This window comes from Tachypleus tridentatus, chromosome 8 (assembly GCF_004210375.1).
Source record: "Tachypleus tridentatus isolate NWPU-2018 chromosome 8, ASM421037v1, whole genome shotgun sequence".
NCBI classification, from domain to species: domain Eukaryota; kingdom Metazoa; phylum Arthropoda; class Merostomata; order Xiphosura; family Limulidae; genus Tachypleus; species Tachypleus tridentatus.
In genome coordinates, this window is record NC_134832.1 from 131,229,738 (window position 1) to 131,254,677 (window position 24,940).

The 24,940-nt window shown below is 35.2% G+C and overlaps 1 protein-coding gene across 2 annotated transcripts in view; it reads left to right on the top strand.

The window, feature by feature from the left end:
* LOC143223500 (uncharacterized) overlaps positions 1-24,940 on the top strand; it is a 178,590-nt gene that overhangs the window by 64,530 nt on the left and 89,120 nt on the right. For both annotated transcript variants that reach the window (XM_076451564.1, XM_076451565.1), the window contains exons 2-4: positions 13,301-13,490; positions 19,954-20,056; positions 23,060-23,150. In XM_076451564.1, coding sequence (XP_076307679.1) covers positions 13,301-13,490; positions 19,954-20,056; positions 23,060-23,150 — 384 coding nt within the window. The remainder of the gene's footprint in view (positions 1-13,300; positions 13,491-19,953; positions 20,057-23,059; positions 23,151-24,940) is intronic.

The following is a 24,940-nucleotide window of genomic DNA, read 5'->3' on the forward strand; positions in this document are numbered from 1 at the left end:
ACCTATCTATCCATTGTAGCACCGAGAAAAAAAACACACACACATCTTGTGTAAAAGAAGAAAGACGTAATCGTCTATTTTTACTGGTAAAGCTAACCGTTTTTTTCACTGTGACTTTTACGGAGTGTATTGTGAATTTCGAATAAAAAAAGTGTAACCCATTCTGTTGTTTGATTCACTATTTGTCACGTAGTTAGACCGGTTTCGAAGAAATCTACTTCTTACCAATAACCCTTACATTATCTTTGTACAGGTTATCTGCTAAAAAATTCTGAAGTGTAAATTATTAGCATTAATGTTACATAATCCTCAAATAACTAATAAAACATAGGTCAACAAAATGTAGGTTCATTGAGTTAAGAAAATTGTAAACATTACATTCACGGAAGTTTAGAACAACTACTATGATAGGCCTAGTTTTCTTGTTGTTTTCTTCTTTTTGTTCTTGCTGTGTTTGGTGAGACAAATATACGCTGAGATCAACATCTGTGCTATGTAGTGTTACGTATTATGATTTATCTTGGACGAGTCTACTATCTGTTATGTCACGTACGTTACGTATCAGGATTTCAAATAACCGGAAATTTTAATTTTAATTTAGTAGTTATTCGAATTTCGATATGCATTTAATAATTATTCGAATTTCGATATGTATTCAATTTCTGATATTTACCAACAAGATTGATACACACAATTTCTTTTCTTCACACAAATATATTTTAATGTACAAACATTGTTTATTGTTTATGAATTTCGCACAAAGCTACTCGAGGGCTATCTGTGCTAGCCGTCCCTAATTTAGCAGTGTAAGACTAGAGGGAAGGCAGCTAGTTATCACCACCCACCGCCAACTCTTAGGCTACTCTTTTACCAACGAATAGTGGGATTGACCGTCACATTATAACGCCCCTACGGCTGGGAGGGCGAGCATGTTTGGCGCGATTCGGGCGCGAACCCGCGACCCTCAGATTACGAAGCGCACGCCTTAACGCAATAGGCCATGCCAGACCAATGTACAAACAACAATACAATACATAATTACAAATAATGATTTATATACAACAGTTTTACAAACTTGCAAACAATGCTGAGTCTTATATTCGATCTAGAACCAAGTATTTTATCGACGATCCAGCTCTCACGACGAGAAAATTAATTCTGAGTTGATATTGCTGCACCTCGCTTAAGCTAGCTAGCTTGGTTGGCTTCACACCGCTGACTTCATACTGATGAAAATATTTAATTTCAGCGAAGAAATAATAACGTCCAAAGTTGAATGGTTTGTAATCTTCGAAATTTATAAATGTTCCTAGTATAATTCTATAATTTTCCGATTAATAGGCGCTAATCACAATTATAGCTTCGGATGCCTTTTGCACACTAACTGTAGCTGACTAATAATATTCTATTACTATGTATCTCAGAACGGCTGGTATGGTTATTAACACTTTTAACCTGCAGATGACCTAGGAAGGTCGAAACATTGTTCTCTCCTTATCAATCTTGCCCAGCTAAACACTATTGTAGTAAATCCTTTCTTTAACTGGCAAACACTGTCACAGGAAGCCTATCCTATACTGTTAAACGGTGCTTCATCAAGCCAGTCATGTTCATATAATCATTGGTGTATATATGCCAATCGCGTAATCTCCAAGATCAGTATATCTAGTCAAGTACTTATCTCTGAATATTGCTATAATAATTCATACCAACTGTGTTGAGTAATTTACAAGATAGGTAAAATAAACCAATGTATCTGATACTGTTGATTCTGAAGCACTGTTTGACAGTCAAGAATAGGCTTCTTTTAACAGTATTTGGCAGTTAAAGACGGACTTATTTAGTGTTTAAATGGACAAGGTTGGCTTACTGAAACACTCTTTGATAGTACAAGAAAGGCTACCCGTGACAGTACTTGATATTTAAAGACGGACTGAGCAGAAGAAAGTTTAATTAGACATTTTGGCCTTTTAAATGACAGGCTTTCAGTTACATTGCTACGTTTATTTCAATACCTACGTAAGTAACAGTTGGATACATGTGACGTATATTGTTGGATGTGTATTACGCCTGTTCTTTAAATATGTAGAAGATTTATGACAGTAAGAATCAACAATATTTATTTTACGAAAACTTAAGGGTGTTCGAAATTTGTTGAATGTTTCAGAACTTCACATGCTTCGTATAAAAGAAGGTAACCGAGAAACAGTAATAGAATATTTTTGATGACGAGAAGCCCACTTGAAATAAAAATGTATTTCAGAACGGCTGGTATGGGTATTAACACTTTTATTGGTAAAAGTATCTGATACTGTTGATTCTGAAGCACGTGCCTTGCCATTTACAGTGTATATGATATGTGATTGTACTCCGATATATCCAGAAATTATTCTCACAGTGTTTCCATATCCATGGTGGGCATATCAAAGATATGCAATATGGTGTAACTTTATACTTTAACAATCAAATAAATCTCACAATACGTTAACTATTTTAGATTATTTTAAAAGTAGATATATTAATTTAAGATCAAAACTTCACTATATTTCCAAATCTTAATAATTGTTACACGTTTTATGATAGGTCTTATGTTACTTATTCCAACGTGGCCAGGTGGATAGGCACTCGACTCGTAATCCAAGGGTCGCGGGTTCGAATCCCCGTCACACCAAACATGCTCGCCCTTTCAGCCGTGGGGGTGTTTTAATGTGACGGTCAATCCCACTATTCGTTGCTAAAAGAGTAGCCTATGAGTTGGCATGGGTGGTGATGACTAGCTGCCTTCCCTCTAGTCTTACACTGCAAAATTTGGGACGGCCAGCGCAGATGGCCCTCGAGTAGCTTTGCACGAAATTCAAAACAAAACAAACCAACCAACCTGAACTGAGGCGAAATTATTCATTTGTTTTGAAGCGCAAAACTGCACTCTACTCACAGGAGGGATTTATCTCCAATTGTTGGTGTTCTAACGTCTGAATCATACTGCTGTGCTATCGATTTATCAAACATTTAGCTTAGTAAAGGATTTTAATGAATAATCAATATGCAGATAAGTGGAATCTATCCACTTCTGTATTATGGAAACACGTGCGCCCACTTCAGCGTGAAACACTATTAAAAGAGGGTTTGTCACACGTTACTTTAGAAAGTCAGGTTTTCTACTGTGACCAAGCATCGAATTATAGAAGAACCAGTTTCTAGAAGTGACACAAGCATCGAATCATAGGTGAACCAGTTTCTAGAAGTGACACCTGTATTGCGTAAAACATCGTGTACAGTGCTATGCTATATTTCACGTTGACACACACACACTTACAAACGGCGTTGAAAGAGGACATTATCCTCAGATAAACCATATTTTAACATCCACACATGACAGATGCAAACACCATAAAAAGACGGTCTAAACGAGGGCAAATCTGATTAAATACGTTCTCTGAAGAATTATGAGATTTTTCATAACAACACACACACATGGAGCTCTGTTGTATGTGAAAGAAACTGAGATCTTTTCCTTATCAGCACCACGCGATCATGCATTCGTGGCAAAAGTTTTACACGGAAGGTCTTTAGTTGAGGTAGCCACATATAGTTGAACTATAGTGTTATTTACAATATCTTTTATGTTTAACACTTCATGTTTAATACTATACGTATTAATATACACATAGAAAGCTAATGGAAAGTTGCTGGACAACACTACTCACCATGTTTTGTATATTCTACGCTATATATTTTAATATAAACTGTTATATATGTATATATATATATTATAAGTTACATATATTTTTCTTGGTAGTATTTTCTGCGCTAAATTGTAAAAAAGAATGACTTTGTAGAGGCCGAGTTGTTTCCAAACAGTTCAACACAAATCATACTATCTCTATACCTTGACAGCTTGCCTTACTACTTCCTTTCTGTTCGTTACGTATATGGACTAGTAAAGAAAATGAAAAAAAAAATTAAAATCGTATTAAAATGTTGTACAAGCCGTTATGCGGTCGGAAACGTTCCCTGCAGACACGATAGTTTATTAACGATTCCTGTTCTGGGAGTTAGTTGTATAGCACATTAGTAAAAAGAAAGTTACACTTTAGGCCTAACGCCTTAGGCTTAACTTAGCATGCAATCATCGTGAAAAAGCGACGACCTACTAAGCAGTGAGTTGGTACAAGTTAATAACTGGGGAACAAGTTTCTCCTTGGCCCTGCGGGTAATTTGATGTAGACGTGTTAGACATACAACAAATAAGAAAAAGTATGTTTTTTTAAATGCATGTATGTCGTACGTTTAAGGCTATTGATCTTAAACGAAGTGTGTATAATAAGGTTACGAGTTGCTTTCTCAAGGGAACAAACGTTGAATTAGAGTCACTGAGATAACGCTTTTTTAAAGAGCTGTAGATCACTGGACAAAACCATACGTATGAAAAGCCTTTTCTTGTAATACGTGTTCAGCCTTTTTAGTACTTCATTTTGGTACACTTGATATGCGTCTTTAACTATAATTTATTTTGTGTTTTGTTCGTTTTTGTATTTCGCGCAAAGCTACACGAGGGCTATCTGCGCTAGCCGTCCCGAATTTTGCAGTGTAAGACTAGAGGAAAGGCAGCTAGTCATCACCATCCACCGCCAACTCTTGGGCTAATCTTTTACTAACGAATAGTGGGATTGACTGTCACATTACAACGCTCCCACGGCTGAAAGGGCGAGCATGTTTAGTGCGATGGGGATTCGAACCCGCGACCCTCGGATTACGAGTCGAACGCCTTAACCCGCCGGGCCACTCTATAATTTATAGTATCCTTGTAGAACTGTTGCTAATATTAAACGTATTATGCATGACTTGACAGAGTAAGACGAGAAATTTCGAAGAAAAGACTGATTGTATATACACATATAAAGTTTTTGTTGTTTTTCGAAAACGTTGCTACTATTATTTGAAACGTCGAATGTATTTGTTTTATATACATGTATTTATACATATGAGAACATTTATTTTAACTTCTCCGAGTTATTTATTTGGCGAAGTTAATGATTACATTTAATCCCTCTACACGCATGGTTAGGGCGCTTGACTCGTAATCTGAGGGTCGCGGATTCGAATCCCCGTCGCACCAAATATGTTCGTCCTTTCAGCCGTGTGGTTTTGTATAAGTTGTGGTCTATCCCACTATTCGTTTGTAAAAGAGTAGCCCAAGAGTTGATGGTGGGTGGTAATCACTAGCTGCCTTCCATGTAGTTTTACACTGCTAAATTGGGGATGAGTAGCGCAGATAGCCCTCTTGTAGCTTTGCATGAAATTCAAAACAAACAAATAAACAGAAAAACAGGAATTGTGATTTCAATGACTACCCTTTATTGACTCTCAAACGCCACTTTTTGAGCTTGATTGTTACACTTTGGAATGGTTTATAATGTTGTTTCTTCAATTGTTCCTCAAATCATCATAAACATGGTAGTTAATTTTTACTGAACTTCAGGTGGGGGTTCCATAGTATTTAATAGATTTATGTCGTTACCCCACAAACATTTCTATAAGCTTGTTGTTGTCTTTCATTGATCCCACATCATCCTAAGCAATTAATGGGTACATTATGTTAATTTACAGAATTGTTGATCGAGCTTAGTTCTTGTTTTCCATTGTTCCAGATCATTCTAAGAGGTTAACACTCCTACGAAAAGTGGCCTAATAGGCCCCAGAGCAACTTGAAAGGTTATTAATATTAGGCTAATAATTTTGTATTTAAATGAAATTGTCATTTCATTTAATGAAATGAAATTAATTATTAATATTAATAATTAATAACCTTTCAAGTTGCTCTGGGGCCTATTAGGCCACTTTTCGTTGGAGTGTTAACCTCTTAGAATGATCTGGAACAATGGAAAACAAGAACTAAGCTCGATCAACAATTCTGTAAATTAACATAATGTACCCATTAATTGCTTAGGATTTGATTTGATTTCATTAAATGAAATTGTCATTTCATTTAAATACAAAATTATTAGCCTAATATTAATAACCTTTCAAGTTGCTCTGGGGCCTATTAGGCCCCACTTTTCGTAGGAGTGTTAAAAGAGGTACGTTCTATTACTCCATCTTAGTAGTAATCTAATATTTATTTCTAGATCACTTTGATAACGTATTTGCTGATTTTATTTTGACTCCATATCATCCATCAGCTAACGCCTGTCTTATATTGCATTTTGGAAGCTATGTAAACTTTCAAAATTCACGATGAATGCCAATCCTAAAATCTTTTGGTGGTTTTGATGGTTACCAACTACTGTTACTTTCACTGATTCATGTAATTCTTGATCAACCTACACTTGTCCAAAGGTCATTTTCTGAAACTGCACTAGCATTTTTGATCCTCAATGTGGCCCGGCATGGCCAAGCGTGTTAAGGCGTGCGACTCGTAATCTGAGGGTCGCTGGTTCGCATCCCGGTCGCGCCAAACATGCTCGCCCTTTCAGCCGTGGGGGGCGTTATAATGTGACGGTCAATCCCACTATTCGTTGGTAAAAGAGTAGCCCAAGAGTTGGCGGTGGGTGGTGATGACTAGCTGCTTTTCTCTAGTCTTACACTACTAAATTAGGGACGGCTCGCACAGATAGTCCTCGAATAGCTTTGTGCGAAATTCAAAAACAAACAAACAAACAATGATCCTCAATGGTCGCAATATTAATCTTAATAAAAACTCTAACAATAGATCTTCTGATAGAAATAACCAAAGCGTTTAGGTCTTGTTAAGGGTCAGAATGAGATGACTAAAGTTGAAACATAACACCAAGATGTTTCTTATACGATTTTTTTTTATCCATTTCATTTAACTGAATACCACACATGGAGCCCTCGATGGATCAGCGTGGAATACGGTTTACAATACCTGCCGTGAGTAGAGCATATATAGTTCACTGCTTTGTGCTTAACAAGAAACAAATAAAACTTGAAAATAATAGAAGTATGTTCAACTTACATGCCCAACTTAGCTTTATAAGTTAGAACACCCTTGTGCATGCATTATAATCGGCTAAGTAAAACCAATCTGACTTTATATCTGATTTGAATGACAACATAATATAGATTTATATATGTAATCAATAATATAATTTACGTTTTTTAAATGTATAATATCGTCAGTACTGAGAAAGCGTAATTTGAGTTTTTTTTATTCATGGTACAGTCATACTTCCTGTTGAATTGTTGTCTTTCACAAGAAACGAAAGGTTTCTGACCAGTGGATTCTGATTTTTAACATTTGCGTCTACCAGTTTCCATCAAATATAAATCTTAGCTCTAAGGACATGAGGATCTGTTGGTGTAGTGGACCAAAGGTATAGCACATGAGAACATAGAATTATAAGTAAGTGGAACATAGGAAACTTGAAATACTGAGTGATCAGGTTCTGATTGACAGGGCATGATAACCCTAGTGTATAACATAGTGATTTATTTCATAGTACACAGGGTCCTAAAGAATGAAGGTTGTTAGTTCTAATTCAGAGGTCATGTAAATCCTGAAATATAAAACATGGGAAATCTTGTTTCATAAGATATGAGGGACCAGAAATATAAGACGTGGAGATTTTTTATACGACCTGAGAATACTGATATTTGAGACGCAGAGATCCTGTTCTATTGAACATAAGAACCTAAAATTTAAAGTGGAAGAGACCTGATTCATAGAAGACAAAAACTTGAAATATATGAAAAGAGAATTCTGTTTTTTAGAGAATTAGAATCTAGAACTATAAGAAGTGAGAAGCTTGATTCATTGGATGCATGAACCTGAAATATGGACACGAGAACCCTGTACTATATTTTGACATCGCTTGATCTCCCACAGGTAATGTGACTCACAAAAATAATTGATTTGGGGAAAATGAGATTATAACTCTTTCCGACGCATAATATTCATATTATCGGTTCACAGAAATGCGTTTAGATTGTGAATTTAGAATTTTCAAGATGGAGATACCCCTTGTTCTTAATAACATTGGAATACAAAGGAATATGGCCAACTGGAACACCAAGATCCATCAAAAGCCATAACCTCACCGTGATAAACAAAGTGCAGCAGCATTTTGCAACAGATGAGAATCCACGAACACAAATATCAGTGGCAAAAGCCATCCACGTGCTACAGGCAATACACACGCAACGAAATTAAGAAGAAAAATGTTGGTTTGGAGGCCAGAGTTTTCAGAAATACCTCCAATTGTAACTTTGCATACGTCAAGCAGGTGGAAAATGAAACGATTATTCATTCTGTTCCCTATGAAATACCTGATGCAACGATTACGGATTTCTGTGCGGTGGTACTGTCGAAGATGGTAATGGGAAATCATCGTTCTTCTATACTAGATGGATTATGATGGAAAGCAAACAAGGAGGAGTGGTATGCTTTGGATATGACAGATATGTGTCGGGGCTTTTAAAAATCAGAAGTACGACACAGGGGTATTGTGAAGATGCACAGTCAGAGCATGATCAGGTGTAGCGACATGAAGTGTAAAGACGTGATGATTTGACTAAAATCGTTCTACTATAACCTTTTCAACTCCCTGTATAAGACGCAGGGGCTGTTTTTCGGAACGCAAAAACTCTGAATTAGAGTACACTAAGATTTAATTGAAAAATCTTGAAGCTCTAATTCATAGGTTAAGAGGGCCTTAATATTTAGGTTTTTTTATTTGTTTCAGCTCAAAACTGCATAATGAGCTGTTCGTGTTATGTCCGCTGGGAGGCTCAGTTTTCGTTTATGAAATGTGATGTCCACTGTGACAGGGTATTATATTAAATTTCATGGCAGGCATTTTTGGACAGCTGTAAATTACTCAGACGTTTAAGAATTCTCTTGTGAGAGTTTCGGTTGCCATTTGTTTCTAAATCACAAGCCCATGTAGCTTTAATATCCTGCGTTTTATTGGGCGGAATCAACCAATGAAGCACTGTGAGGTATGCAAAAGTGAGGTTGATACACATTCTAATAATATTCAAACTTTAGCCACAAAAACTTGAGAAAATTATACGAAAAAAATTAGTTTGTATTTATATTTTAAGTAACTTAAAAGAAAATTTGAATTCACACGTCGACAAACATTATATTAAAAGAAACTAGACACGATAATAACGGTGTTGTTGAAACATTTATGGTGAGTCGATAGTAACTTAGTTCAGGTTTAAAATCATTATGAGACTGAAAGTAATGGTACACGTCTATGTATATTTATAACACTTGCAAACCGGATGTACAGTCAGTGCTCGCTGAAGCAAAACGGTTTTATTCAGTTGTTTTTTTTATGACCGCGGTACCTTGTAAGTTAAATCATTACTTATAACGTGAAGAAGCTATTTCTGCTGGTAGCTTTGTTATAGTCATTTTCGAATTATATGTGTCAGCTTACCGTATCAATTTACTTATATAGGAGTGGTTATAAGACGGATTGTAGAGGTGCCACCACGACTGTGAATCTGAATGTTATATTACGCATAGAACTTCTTATCGCAAATGTATAGACTTCGGTTCTTATTGTGTGGAGAGAGAGATAAGTGTTGAATGAACAGTAAAAGACAGATATTAGTTTAATAAAATTATGTATGAAACAAAGAATGTAAGAGAGTATAGAAGAGTATTTTGTTTGTTTTTGAATTTCGCCCAAAGCTACACGAGGGCTGTCAACACTAGCCATCTCTAATTTAGCGGTGTAAGACAAGAGGGAAGACAGCTAGTCATCACTACTCTTGGGTACTATTTTCCAACGAATAGTTGGATTGACCGTAACATCATAACACCCCAACGGCTGAAAGAGTAAGCATGTTTGGTGTGACGGGATTTCGAACCTGCCACCCTCAGATTACGATTTGAGCGCCCGAACCACCTGGTCATGCCAGACCTGTAAAGAAGAGGAAATGGAGTAAACTATTAATTATTATAGAAATAAAACAAATAATCGCATCAATTTTGATGTTTTATTACGCACACATATACTAAGTACTTAAATAAGTAAGTCCTGCACCATACGTTTTATATTATCACATAGCCGACTAGCTGTTCAACGTATTGGGGAGAGATAGCAAACCCCGAAGGTTACATGGAGGAGTCACATCCGAACATCGCATTCCCATGTCATTCCTCGGGGTTCTGTGGTTACATTCGAGACTCGGTGACAAATTGTCTACCGTCTCGCCAGTTCAACTGAAGGAAAAGAAATAGGCCTCTGACCCGAGAGTGACACAAGGGGTCGCATCCGAGCACTGACCTCATGTCTCTTTTTTTTTTTTTTTTTGAGAGGGGATCTAAGGGCACACGCCATTTGGTGACAATTGGTCTGGCGGTTTGACAATTATAAGCGGAGATAGACTTTCTTAATGTACTGTATCACGAAGTTAAACAATATTTATCGACTTGTCTTTCATTATGCACTTTGATATTCCGCTTTAAGGAAATACGTTATAAGTGCCTAACATCTGAAAGCTCAAGTAATTCTTTTTCTGTATGACATCACAAGTCTTTAATTATCTTTGTCTTTTTCACACAGATTACTCTAGCCTTCTTATTTCAAAATTCCTACTTCATTTGCCTATGAGATTAGTATCATATGAAGTCTGTATTATCTTTGTGGAAGTACCATGTATATCATATAGTATATAATAAGCTTTACATCTGAGAGCCATAATGTTTTTACGTTGCTTTTTAAAAAAAATGCTCCGTGTTCTTTGGTATGTATCACATTTGTCAATTTGTTATATGTTGTAAGATTTATATAGTTTTTGTAAAAATGACATATAATAGTGCTTATATTATTACTTTTGTTAAAACATTCTGCATCGTGTATTTCATATTCCCATTCTCTAAATATTCTTAATTGCAAAGTTTCAAACGTGTTGTGGTCTGTAATTCCTGGCCTGGCATGGCCTAGCGCGTTAAGGCGTGCACTTCGTAATCTGAGGGTCGCGGGTTCGCTCCCGAGTCGCGCCGAAACATGCTCGCCCTCCCAGCCGTGGGGGCGTTATAATGTGACGGTCAATCCCACTTTTCGTTGGTAAAAGGTAGCCCAAGAGTTGGCGGTGGGTGGTGATGACTAGCTGCCTTCCCTCTAGTCTTACACTGCTAAATTAGGGACGGCTAGCACAGATAGCTCTCGAGTAGCTTTGTGCGAAATTCCAAAAACAAACTGTAATTCCTATGATTATTCTGGTTAAGTCCGTGAGAAGAAACAGCACTTCATAAACTATGAATGATGATCATATTTAAATACCTGTAAGAATACATTATATTATATTATATTTTCTTATATTATATTATATTAAGAACACATTATGTTATCAACAGATGAATATTAAGCTGTGTTACACTCAGTAGTGCCATTTACTACAAACAACAATGTATTGGAGTAGAAAATTAGCAATGGAAAAATATTGGAACGTGTTTTAACGAAGTAAAATCATTATTTTGGGTGTGCATTACTTCAGTAAAATCACTATTTTGGGTTGCATTACTTCAGTAAAATCACTTCTTTGGGTGTGCATTACTTCAGTAAAATCACTGCCTTGGATGTCCATTAGTTTAGTAAAATCACTACCTTGGGTGTGTTTTAGCTCAGTAAAATCACTATCTTGGGTGTGTTTTAGCTCAGTAAAATCACCACCTTGGATGTGCATTATTTCTGTAAAATCACTACCTTGGATGTGCATTAGTTCAGTAAAATTATCATCATGTGCATTAGTTCAGTAAAATTATCATCATGGGGTGTGTTCTAGGTCAGTAAATTCACTATCTTGGTGTGAGTTTTAGTTCGGTAAAACCACTACCTTCGGCATGTGTTAGTTCAGTAAAGTTACTATATGAGGGTGTGCTTTAGTTTAGTAAAATCATTACCTTGGGTGTGTTTTAGGTCAGTAAATTCATTACCTGTGTGTGAGTCTTAGTTCTGTAAAACCACTACTTTGAGGTGTGTTTTAGTTCAGTAAAATCATTACCTAATGTGTGCTCTACTTTAGTTAATTCACTACCTGGGTGTGAGTTTTAGTTGTATAAAATCGCTACCTTCGGTGTCTACTAGTTCAGTAAAGTCACTATATTGGGGTACGCTTTAGGTCAGTAAAATCATTACCTTGGGGTATGTTTTAGGTCAGGAAAAAGTGAAATATATTAATACCAGTTTTATTGTGATGCGACGTTATACTAGAGGCCTTGTTTGCCAACTACTATAAGTATAACCGTATTTTTCAACGCTCTGTCTAAACTTTACTCTAAATAGTAAATATGCAAGGATGTTTCACTCTCAACATGAGATACTACTCTAAAATATTGTTGGTTTGAAAGTACTTTATAGTCACTAGGAGATAAAACCTGTAGACTAGACAGGTGAAGTGTAGAAAAACTGTCATTGGTCACTGTGCAGATCTTCACATTACACAGCTGCACAAGAGAAGATATAATAAATAAACTTTGTATTATGATAACTGTTTAATCTCCAAGTTTAGGAGGGGGTCGAGTTCGATCTACACTTTGATCAACGTGTGTTATTGGGTTATGCTAGTTTCAAAGAATTGCACTCCTGATGTATAACTCTGAACACAGCTTAACCAAAGATGAATAAGCTGGACCTATATAATAGTGGAAAGTATCAAACATACTGGTGGAGTGTATGGTTTATACGCTGATCACAATGTAGATTGAACTGGACCTCTCTTAAACTTAGACTTGAGATTAAGTACTTTTCGGAACACTGAGTTTATCTATTATCATATACTATTAACATAAGATAGGATACGACATGATATTTACGTCTGTTGTTTTCTTACTTCCCTCTCGTATTTCAGTAGGCCTAATGACTCTTGGTATTAGGCGAAAGGCGTCGATCGGCATTCTATGTGACAGATTTAGTGTGTAGTTGGCATATTGTAATACATTATTATTTGCTTTTATTTATAAGCGTTTAGGATCACTGTGAGATTTCAGTAGTTAAATTATTTGGCTATTTCTGGTGAGAATAATCTCCAGTTCGATCGTAAACCACGCTTTGATCGTCATTACGTTTATAAAAGAATAAACGTAATAAGTAATAAGCTTTGTATTTTCGCATAAAATGTTCTGTTTCTTGGAACATCAATCTTAGGCAAGCAAAATGAATACATCTGGCTTATATGGTTAAAAAAATATAAAATGGCTAAATTACAATGTTTCCTATGATACAAAAATATACTAAGTAGCAATCCCTCACTTCATATTTAGACTATATAACATTATTTCAAAGTTTTTAACAATAAATTTAACTTGGTGTAATTACAGATTGTGGGAGACAATAACTTGCTTGTATGGGAGATTGTGAGACCCATGGTGAAAGAGTTAGGGCTAACTAAGCCAAAAGTGCGGATGTCGAACACAGGGGCGCCAGTGAACGAGGCAGCCAAAGCACTACACTTAGATGAGGAAGAAATAGTTTTGGAAGACGGATTTATCCAAAAAGACATCCGTGCAGGTAAGTTGGAACTTGAGAAATGACGACAAGTTTAAATATTTTTAATCTAACTGTACTCAGCGTCATTAGGTAGCATATTTTCATCTACACAGCTGCTACAATAGCTACCTATACGCGCCACCTAGTTTACTTTAAACTATACGTGGCTACCACTTACATCTAACGTGCTTTCACCAATACACAAGTGATACAGTGGTAGCCAGATATACGCAGCACCTGCATGTAGTGTACTTTTACCTAAGAAGGTGCTACAACAAGACCTCTATCATGTACACATCTAACTGTACACGATCTTTCAAGTCATCTTATTACTTTCTTGAGATGTGTGTCAGGGAGCGATTTTAATCTACAACACGAAATCAATAAATATTTAATTTTGCTCAGTTGGTTTTACCTATACATGTCTGCTACGGTAGCGACCTACTCGTGGCACCTCAATTTAGTTTACTTTTACCTATACATGTCTGCTACAACGCCTAAATGTAAGCAGAATCTGTAGGTAGTTTAAGGTCACTTACACCCACAAATAAGCGTTTCCCTAGAGAACTAAGCACGTTATGTGAGAAACTGTGAAGCTTTCCAAGAAAGATTTCCTATCGTTTAGTTTAGTTTTCAAAATCAATTAGAATAATTGACCGGGTTTTAAATAATGATTCAATATTTTCAATAAATTTTTCTTTGAAATTACATCTTACTTTCTAGTTGTAAAAGGGAGGATTTTGTTTCAAATCACAAAAATCATTATTTTAACAAGTATATCAGTGCTCCTCATGAAGCATCCTTGTTTACAACACTAAAAGGCTGGACTTCGATATCCGTGGTGAAAACAGCACAAATATTCAATTGTGTAGCTCTGTGCTTAACTAAAAAAAAAAAATTCATCGTAATAGCAAAAACGTTTTTCAACAGGGTAAATGTTTCGGTTACAACCCAATATTTCGAAGAGCCATACTGTCGAAGGCCCGGTATTTTGAAAATTTAATGTAAAATTAATTACACGTGTAAGCCTATTGTTCACTCAGGTTTTTATACTACGTAAACAGTAGCATGTGTATAATGATATATCAGGGACGTAAGATAACACCACTTCGAGGTATATTCATGACACTATGCAACAAAATTTTTACTTTTTCTTGTTCCTGGGCAGAAAGTGTTATTTCTCAATTGCTTATGCCTAAAGTAAATGGAAAAGACCTATTTTCTCTATTCAAACTTTGCTTTTGTGACCTTTGAGCGTATAACTGAAACATGATGAGAGACTATATTTGGGGGCTGATACGTGAAAGTGACTTACATTACAGTCGCAAATCTCGAGAAACTACTCACTTCTAAACATTTTTGTATAACCTTAGTATAAATACATCTAAATCTTGATTCATATGTTGTTTTATTCAGACCTTATGTAAATGAAAATGTGCAAATTTGCCCTTTTTACATAGAAAATAGGTTAAATCTAAATTTTATTTTCCAGGCCGCAAAAGCAAAGTTTGAAGGGAATAATGGCCATTTTCTGTACTTTTACAACATAAGCAATTAAGAAATAGCACATACTATTCAGAAACAAAATCTGTGTTACATAGTGTAATTATTCCAGATACCTATATTATTGTTACCCGCAATTAGAAACAATCCTTCTAATATTTTGAAAAAAATTATATCACGATTCTTCTAATAATACGTCCCTCCTAGTACAGTGGTAAGTGTACGGATTTACAATCTTAAAATCATGGGTTCGATCCCCTTCGGTGGTATCAGCAGATAGGATGATGTGGTTTTGCTATAATAAAACACACACACCCGAATAATAATGTTATAGAAAAAGGATAAAAAGTTTAATTAACATAAGAAGAAATCAATGTTAGTAATAGTAGAGGAAAATGTTTGGATTATCGGTTTGATCTTTATAATTTCAGCCTGTGCAACAATAGAGAGGGTACACTAGTGATTACTACACACATATATTGTTAGTTTTTCTACAACTTTAGTAAATAGGTGGGAATTTCGCAAAACAAATTTAACAGTAAAAGTTATATACACTGCTGCCCAAAATCTTAAGGCCAACGAACATAAAGAAAAAATATGCATTTTGCGTTGTTAGACTCGACCACTTATTTGAGTAGAGCTTCGAAAGATGAAAATAAGAAAAGGGAAAATAAAAAACTTTTTTTAGCATTTAATAAGGAAAATGTGAACACAATGAAATTAGCCTAAACACTAGCTGGTAAAAAGTTTAAGACCATAGTTTTAGACCATACCAAAAAGAAATCCTAAACAGGGTAGAAAATGCCCAACAAGAGGTCTCAGTAGTGAGTTGCACGGCCGTCATTGCGAATAACTGCAAACATTCACTTTGGCATGGTCGATATAAGCGTTTGCAGAAGGCTGGCTGGAATGTTATTTCAAGTGGTGAAGATGGCTTCACGAAGATCATGCACTGTTTGGAATTGACATCCATTTCTATAGACTTCCCTTGCCGTCCACTCCAAACATTTTCAATGGGGTTCAGTTCGGGCGAACACGCTGGATGGTCCAAAAGAATCACGTTATTTGCCATGAAAAAGTCCTTTGTCCTGCGGACATTGTGGATTGCAGCCTTGTCCTGCTCAAAGATCCAGTCATTTCCACACAAGCGAAGGCCTTCAGTCAATAAGGATGCTCTCTCCAACATGCCAATTTGGCCAGCTGCTGTTTGACGTCACTGTATAACCTGAAGCTCCATTGTTCCATGGAAGAAGAAAGCACCCCAGATCATGATGGAACCTTCTCCACTGTGTCGTGTAAAAAATGTCTCCGGTGGGATATCCTTATCATGCCAGTAACGTTGGAAGCCATCTGGACCATCCAAGTTAATTTTTCTTCTCATCAGAGAACAAAACCTTCGTCCACTTTTCTACGTCCCATGTTTGGTGCTTCTCAGCAAAATTTAACCACGCTGTTTCGTAGTGTGGAAGGAGGCGTGGCCATTGAAGACGTTTGGGGTTTTTAAAGCCTTTCTCTCGTAGATACCGTGTTATTGTTCTTTAGCTGCATTCTGCGTCCGTAAGGGCCTTAATCTGATTCGACGATCGGCTGGTGTCTTGCCGGACAACCTGTCGAATTCTCCTGCTCAACGTTGGCGAAATTTTCTTTGGCCGACCATTTGAAATCCTCGTTCTGTATTTCTCAGGGTCTTTTAAGAAATTTGCAACAGCAGTTTTACTACACCCAATCCCACCAGAGACGGCACGTTGAGAGAGACTTTGCTTTTGCAGCTTGACAATTCTCTTACGTTCAAACTCTGTCAACTTTTTAGCCTTTGCCATGTTTTCACCCAATGTAACATAGGAGATGTCAATGGGAGATGTTGACAACGCTAATGCTTGAACATAAATGACTAAATTTCTTTACGTGTTTACCAATTAACGCTTCGTTTCAGTATGGTCTTAAACTTTTGACCACCTAGTATGTAGGCTAATTTCATAGTGTTCACATTTTCCGTATTAAATGCTGAAAAGGCTTTTATTTTTATTTTCCCTTTTCTTATTTTCATCTTTCGAAGCTTTATTCAAATTAGTGGTTGAGTCTGACAACGTAAAATGCATATCTTTTCTTTATGTTCATCGGCCTTAAGATTTTGGCCAGTAGTGTATATACATTATGTACATTTCTGAATATAAACTTATTTTAAACAAACCTCGATATTAAACTATATATATATATATATGATAGTAAATATGTCACAATATATTTAAACACATAATTGTCGAATTTAACAAAGGATATATTTATACACGTTAGTAATGAGTTAAAACAAGGATATATCCATACACCTAATTGTTAAGGTAAAGAAAGGATATATTTATACGTATAATTGTAGACTTTAACAATGATATATTTATACAAATAATTGTAGAGATTAAGAAAGGACATATTTCTAAATAAAAACACATATTTATTTTCATAGAGCTTAACAAGGTATATATTTACACACATAATTATAAAACATAACAGAGAATATATTTATATATAATTGTAGAGCTTAGCAAAGGATATATTAATACATATAATTAAATAGTTTGACATCCTTCAAGTAATCATATATATGGTAACTATCTGTGATTAAAACTCAGCTTTATTTATTTAAAGGGCCTGGCATGGCCTAACGCGTAAGGCGTACGGGTTCGCGCCCGCGTCGCGCCAAACATGCTCGCCCTCCCAGCCGTGGGGGCGTTATAATGTGACGGTCAATCCCACTATTCGTTAGTAAAAGAGTAGCCCAAGAGTTAGCGGTGGGTGGTGATGACTAGCTGCCTTCCCTCTAGTCTTACACTGCTAAATTAGGGACGGCTAGCACAGATAGCCCTCGAGTAGCTTTGTGCAAAATTCCAAAACGATTTATTTAAAATCATAATAGCTTTAATTATTAATGTGTGTTATCTATCCCTTTGATGTGCTACAACGCTAAGACCTGGGGTTTGGTTCCCTGTCATGAAGAGAAAATAATTGTGTATATTGTGTAGTTGTGAACTTAAAAACAAAAAACAATCCACTGAGATGCCGGTGACCTTATGACGTCAGAGCTGTCATGGAACGAAACAGTCCAAGGTACGGCAAATTACCTTATATGTGATTGTAACATATTTGTTGAAACAGGTCAACAGCGTGTTTTTATAGTTCACTAGTTGATGTACACGTTCAACGCACGTGGAAGACATTAGAGCATTAGAGCATTAGATGGGTGATAGAGGGGAGCCACGTCCAAACGTCTATCCCCCGTTTCACTCCATGTGGTCCCTATAGGTACTTGCTCGTTTTGGTGACAGTCGATCCAGCAGCTCGGCAGTTACGAAGGGCACAAACACATGCACAGAGACTTCTGTCAAATAACAGTTTATATTAAATATAACTTTAATCCAAATGAGAATAAAAGTAAATTATATATTAGCGTCAAAGCGGGATAATTTTACTATTATTATCACTAGAATTTTTTTTCAGATCAGAAAATAAGAATATTAATGCATTGCAGACACATAAGATTGAATGCCTAATAAATTCTTTCTTCAGCCTAGTAACTCGAAAACCTACATAAGGAAGAACTGGAATAACGGGACATTGTGCTACATTTCGTGATTTACGGGGGTGGAAGCTGTATTATCTTCTTGAAAGTGCTGATAAATCACATAAACATTTATTATCAACCCCTGAGAAACAAACTGAATTATTTTTTTACATTTCAGCATGAAAGAAACAGAAGAATGAAATATCTTGTGTGCCGAATAAATCCAAATATGAACGACTTCTTAAAATAACTACGAAATTCTTAGACTTCTGTTTTCTTCATGGTGTGAGATATAATAAAACCAACAACAAAAAACGAAAATAAATACTAGTGATAACACAGGTAAAACATTATGAAAATGTTAGAACAATTTTGTAGACATGTAAATATAATATTTTTTTTTACACGTGTAGAAAAGATTAAAGTACGATATAGAAAATTATCCAGAGCACCATTTTTGGTTTGTTTTGAATTTCGTACAAAGCTACACAGGGGCTATCTGCGCTAGCCGTCCTTAATTTAGCAGTATAAGACTAGAGGGAAGGCAGCTAGTCATCACCACCCACCTCTAACTCTTGGGCTACTCTTTTACCAACGAGTAGTTGGATTGATCGTAACATTATAACGCCCCCACGACTGAAAGGGTGAGGATGTTTGATGTCTTGATGTAACGGGAGCTCGAATCCGCGACCCTCGGATTACGAGTTGGGTGCCTTAACCAGCTGGCCATGCCGGGACAGAGCACTACGAGATACTTGATTCAAAAATACACTGAAGTTGTTAGTTTGTACTAAATTACGTAATTAAGCAACTAAAGTCGTAAAAATAAGATATAATAAAAGTTCAACGATCAGAAGATGCACAGATATATCACATAATGTATGTGTGTGTATATATATATGACGCAGTTTTAACAATTATGTCATTACATTGATTTCTCAGTGTTATTAAAATATTATTATATCACTTTAACATGTTTTTTTTCCTCGAAATGATTATCCTTTTTCGTCTTAAGTTCGGAAATTTGTTTCCCTTCCTCTTTCATTACCATCGTTCTCAGTTAATTTTTATCTGCTATATGTCGAATTAGCTATATTGCTATTTCAAAGAATTAGAATCATTTACAGTTTAAATAATGCGATAGTTAAATGTCTGAAAACACACCTAGGAATTAGGATATTTTTTCTGTACTAGCGTAACGAAGACTATTGGATATTCAGCATCTAAAGGTTAAACGGGTTAATTAGTCGTGATATTAGTTTCTAGCTTAGCTTCAGCGTTATAATGACTTCAGAAGTACAGATAATAATGCCAACTTTATAAGCTATGATAAACCAGGAGAGTCATAGTTTACAAATGATAATTAAAATAGTAAATATAACTAGTTTATTATTATTATTTAATATACGTTTGTTTCCCTTGCAGCGAGTGATGACACTTTTAGCCTAGTGGAGGATTTGCTCCTGAGTGAACAAGATTATAACAAGACCCTAAAAAGTGTTTGTGATGTTTATGCAAAGCCGTTACGGTAAGTCAAACAATATTAAGTAATTGTTATATGTGTGTGTGTGTTTTATTTCACCAAGGGTAATTTGTGAGGGTCAAAAATCATATCTCAAGAGGGAATTCTGAAAATATTAGACAAAAGAACCTCTAAGTTGTGGAAATTCTATTACTTATGAAAAGAATATTTCGATAAATGCTATCATTAACAAGTCATAAACTTATCTTTATTCAAATTAACTACAAAAACAGTGGAGGAAATGTACCGTACGTTCTATGGGGAGTATATTACTTACAAACCGTTTTACCATTGGCCTAATGATATTAAAAGAAAAATAAGATGTGTGTATGTATGTATATATATATAATTTGACAAATCTGTGTGTACCCTTTTCTTTCTTTAATAGCGCTCCTAAGTAATTTTTATATTGATATTTTAATTCAACCAATCCAATCGGTGTTTGTGTAAGAATTTAATAAATGTGAAATTTAATTCGATGGGGGACTCTGATTCGTGTAAAATTATTTCAATTTGTTCAAAGTGGTACAGTTTTAAATTAGGAATCCATGTGCAGCTAGTGTATCGAGAGAAAGCCATGTGGTGAACATAACAGTATATGTCTCCCAACAAGTCGATTCTAATAAGATAAGCTTCAGGGTTACAGGGTGAATATAGGAAGAGCACTTTTAAAGTTCAAGGCCTTCAGAATATGACATAGGTTTGACATGAATATTGTAAAGAGTAAATTATTTAGCGTACTTTTGGATACCGTATAGAGTACAAAGTAGTGAAAGATGACAGAGCACACATTGTATAGAGTACATGTGACTAATGTATATTCTACGAAAGAATTTAGTTATAGTGTACATATACACTGCTGGCCAAAATATTAAGACCAATTAATATAAAGAAAAAATATGCATTTTGCGTTGTTAGACTCAACCACTTATTTGAGGAGAGCTTCGAAAGATGAAAATAAGAAAAGAGAGAAATAAAAATAAAAAACTTTTTAGCATTTAATAGGGAAAATGTGAACACCTTTAGCCTAAATACTAGCTAGTCAAAAGTTTAAAACCATACTGAAACGAAGCGTTAATCGGTAAACACGTGAAGAAATTTAGTCATTTGTGTTCAAGCATTAGCGTTGTCAACATCTCCCACTGACATCTCCTGTGTTACATTGCGTAAAAACATGGTAAAGGCTAAAACGTTGACAGAGTTTGAACGTAACAGAATTGTCAAGCTGCAAAATCAAAGTCTCTCTCAACGTGCCGTCGCTGGTAGGATTGGGCGTAGTAAAACTGCTGTTGCAAATTTCTTAAAAGATCCTGAGGGATACGGAACGAAAATTTCAAGTGGTCGGCCCAAAAAAATTTCGCCGGCGTTGAGCAGGAGAATTCGACAGGTTGTCCGGCAAGACACCAGCCGATCGTCGAACCAGATTAAGGCCCTTACGGACGCAGAATGCAGCTAAAGAACAATAAGACGGTATCTACGAATGAAAGGCTTTAAAAACCGTAAACGTCTTCAAAGGCCACGCCTCCTTCTACACCATGAAACAGCGCAGTTAAACTTTGCTGAGAAGCACCAAACATGGGATGTAGAAAAGTGGAAGAAGGTTTTTGTTATCTCATGAGAAAAAAAATTAACCTGTGTGGTCCAGATGGCTTCCAACGTTACTGGCATGATAAGGATATCCCACCGGAGACATTTTCTACACGACACAGTGGAGAAGGTTCCATCATGATCTGGGGTGCTTTCTTCTTCCATGGAACAATGGAGCTTCAGGTTATACAGTGACGTCAAACAGCAGCTGGCCACATTGGCATGTTAGAGAGAGCATCCTTATTGACTGAAGGCCTTCGTTTGTGTGGAAATGACTGGATCTTTGAGCAGGACAAGGCTGCAATCCACAATGCCCGCAGGACAAAGGACTTTTTCATGGCAAATAACGTGATTCTTTTGGACCATCCAGCGTGTTCGCCCGAACTGAACCCCATTGAAAATGTTTGGAGTGGACGGCAAGGGAAGTCTATAGAAATGGATGTCAATTCCAAACAGTGCATGATCTTCGTGAAGCCATCTTCACCACTTGAAATAACATTCCAGCCAGCCTTCTGCAAACGCTTATATCGACCATGCCAAAGTGAATGTTTGCAGTTATTCGCAATGACGGCCGTGCAACTCACTACTGAGACCTCTTGTTGGGCATTTCCTACCCTGTTTATGAGTTCTTTTTGGTATGGTCTTAAACTTTTGACAAGCTAGTATTTAGGCTAATTTCATAGTGTTCACATTTTCCTTATTAAATGCTAAAAAAAGTTTTTTATTTTCCTTTTCTTATTTTCATCTTTCGAAGTTCTACTCAAATAAGTGGTTAAATCTAACAACGCAAAATGCATATATTTTTCTTTATGCTCATTGGCCTTAAGATTTTGGCCAGTAGTGTATATAAATATCATACTGAGAGCAGGGCGAATATGGTCAAGGTTTGTTATCAGGAAGAAACTCTATCAAAATATCTGATTTTCAGTGGTGTCAGGGTTAGGCTGCTGCAGAAAATAGTGAGTGAACTGTATATTCACCCAACGTGGAATCAAAATAGAATAATTCAAACCGTCCAAAACTATCATTCAAGGTAGACAACAAAGTAGGTGTGACGATTAAAGTGACTTTAAAAAAAAAAAGTAAGTGGAAAATGTCCATCAGCGCCCCCTCCGAGTCTGACACTGGGCGGTATTACGAAATCCATAGGTTTTGATATACACAGTAGATTTTAAATGTGCAATCATCGAAGTCACTGAATATATATGTTATTGTACTGTTTCATGTTTTAGGAGTACTGGTTTGAAATATTTAACATTTTAGTATCTCACATGAAGGCCATTAAAATTTAACACTATCTAAAACTCGTATATTTCGCAGAATGTAGTAGTTTTATGTGACCCTATATATATATATATGTATATATGTTGTAAGATTTTTATGTTAGTGTTTAAACAGTAATATATGTTATACAATTTACAGGAAATTGTTATGTCTTGGACCTGATGAACATAAAGCGTTGTTTGATTGGGTAGACCCACTTTGCTCGTTAAGCAATCTGGTAATAAACAAAGTGAGTTCAACTTCATAGTTATTATTTAAAAAAAACAGTATACATTAATAAAGAAACGAGTAGCTACGTTTTTCTTCTCAGGGACTAAATATTTATTGCAACATCTAAACTTATTTTTTTATCACATTCGCGCTATTTTGTAGCTGTAGAAAGTCCCACAAATTAAGTTTTTTTACTTGGTAACAATGCTGTTTTTCCACAAGATAGATATAGTTTCATTTATTTTTCTCATTGGTCAAATCACACTTTTTTTTAATATGTAATAAATAATAGTTAAAAAAATCAATTCTTTATTGCATGTAATGTTTTGTTTTATTGGTTGATATTTATCCAGTTTGTGAATAATACTATATTTGATTGGTTAATACTTTTCTAACTTGCATATAATATTTTTATTTAATTGATTATTATGTTTTTAACTTGTGCATATTGTTGTACTCTATGGGTTGAAATATTTTTCTTAAACTTTTAAAAAATCAGAAATTTTAACAAATCTTAATAGTATTTAAACGTATGGAAATGTAATGTATCGAAATTATTATGATTAAATAAAATGTACATTTCTCAATAAGAATAAATTGAAGCTAAAAACTGATATAAACTTAACTACTGACCGCTAATGAATATAGATGTTTTATTCATTCTTGTTTTAATATCACAATATTAGTTGTTATAAATATGCATTAATTCATAAAGATAACTTCATTCTAAAATTTTAAATTACACTATTTTTCTTTGTATAAATTACCCATTAAAGAAAACTTGATTTTATATAACCAAGTGCTATCAGTCGTCATTATTAGGCTTAAGTATTTGTCACGAATATACATGGTATTGTGGGTTTATGATGGTTAAGCCTAATTATTTGTAAAGATTACACAGTTTTACATGTTGTAATTAGGCCTATTGTTCACCAGAATTATGTAATTTGATAAAAGAGCTTACGAAATGGCTTTTTATTAAATTAATGTTCTAACAAATATTAAAGTGTGCTATTGTGTCAGAAATTTCGTTGTTTTATTTGTTTCAGGTCGTTTATTTTGTTAAGTGTTATTTGTGTTGAGTAATGACATAGTTTATCACCAGTGCGTTCATGCAGAACATTTTTATCTTAGCACCCATTTCATGTTTCTGCTGTGTCGGTAAACAATTTAAATCAATAGAGGAACACACTTTTATAATACAGGCTAATTTATTTTGCGAGCTCAAAAATTAAAATCCTAACATCATATTCTCAATTTTTCTATGGGTTTGATAATAAAACAATTTTGTTATTGTATTTTATTCTTGAAAATAACCAAGTAAGTCTGAAAACATGCTAAGACTTATGTAGTAAAATGTCAAAACTAAAATTATTAAACAAACACACAAAAAAGGTATACTTTTCAACACAGTCAAAAATATCTTGAAAGCCGACTTGTGGCAGCATTATAGAGCTGCAGTTACTGGGTACTCGTCAGCACAGTTATAATTATCTTAAAAGCCAACCTGTGTCAATATTATAAAACTCATGTTACATGGTGCTCGTCAACACAGGTAAAAATATATTTAAAAAACAAGATATTTTAAAACTGTGTAAAATAAGTCATTCTAATGCGTCATCGGTTTACTTTCAGAAATTATTTTCTGGAATATAAATTCAGAAATATACATTGTATGAAATGAAACATTAAAGTAAGCTAGAACTATTCAACAACCTTTGATATTGTCAAAACGTTTAACAAAGTCATATAAGCCAAATTCAAACCTTTTAATATGAAACTCCGTTTAGAAATTAAATTATGATAATA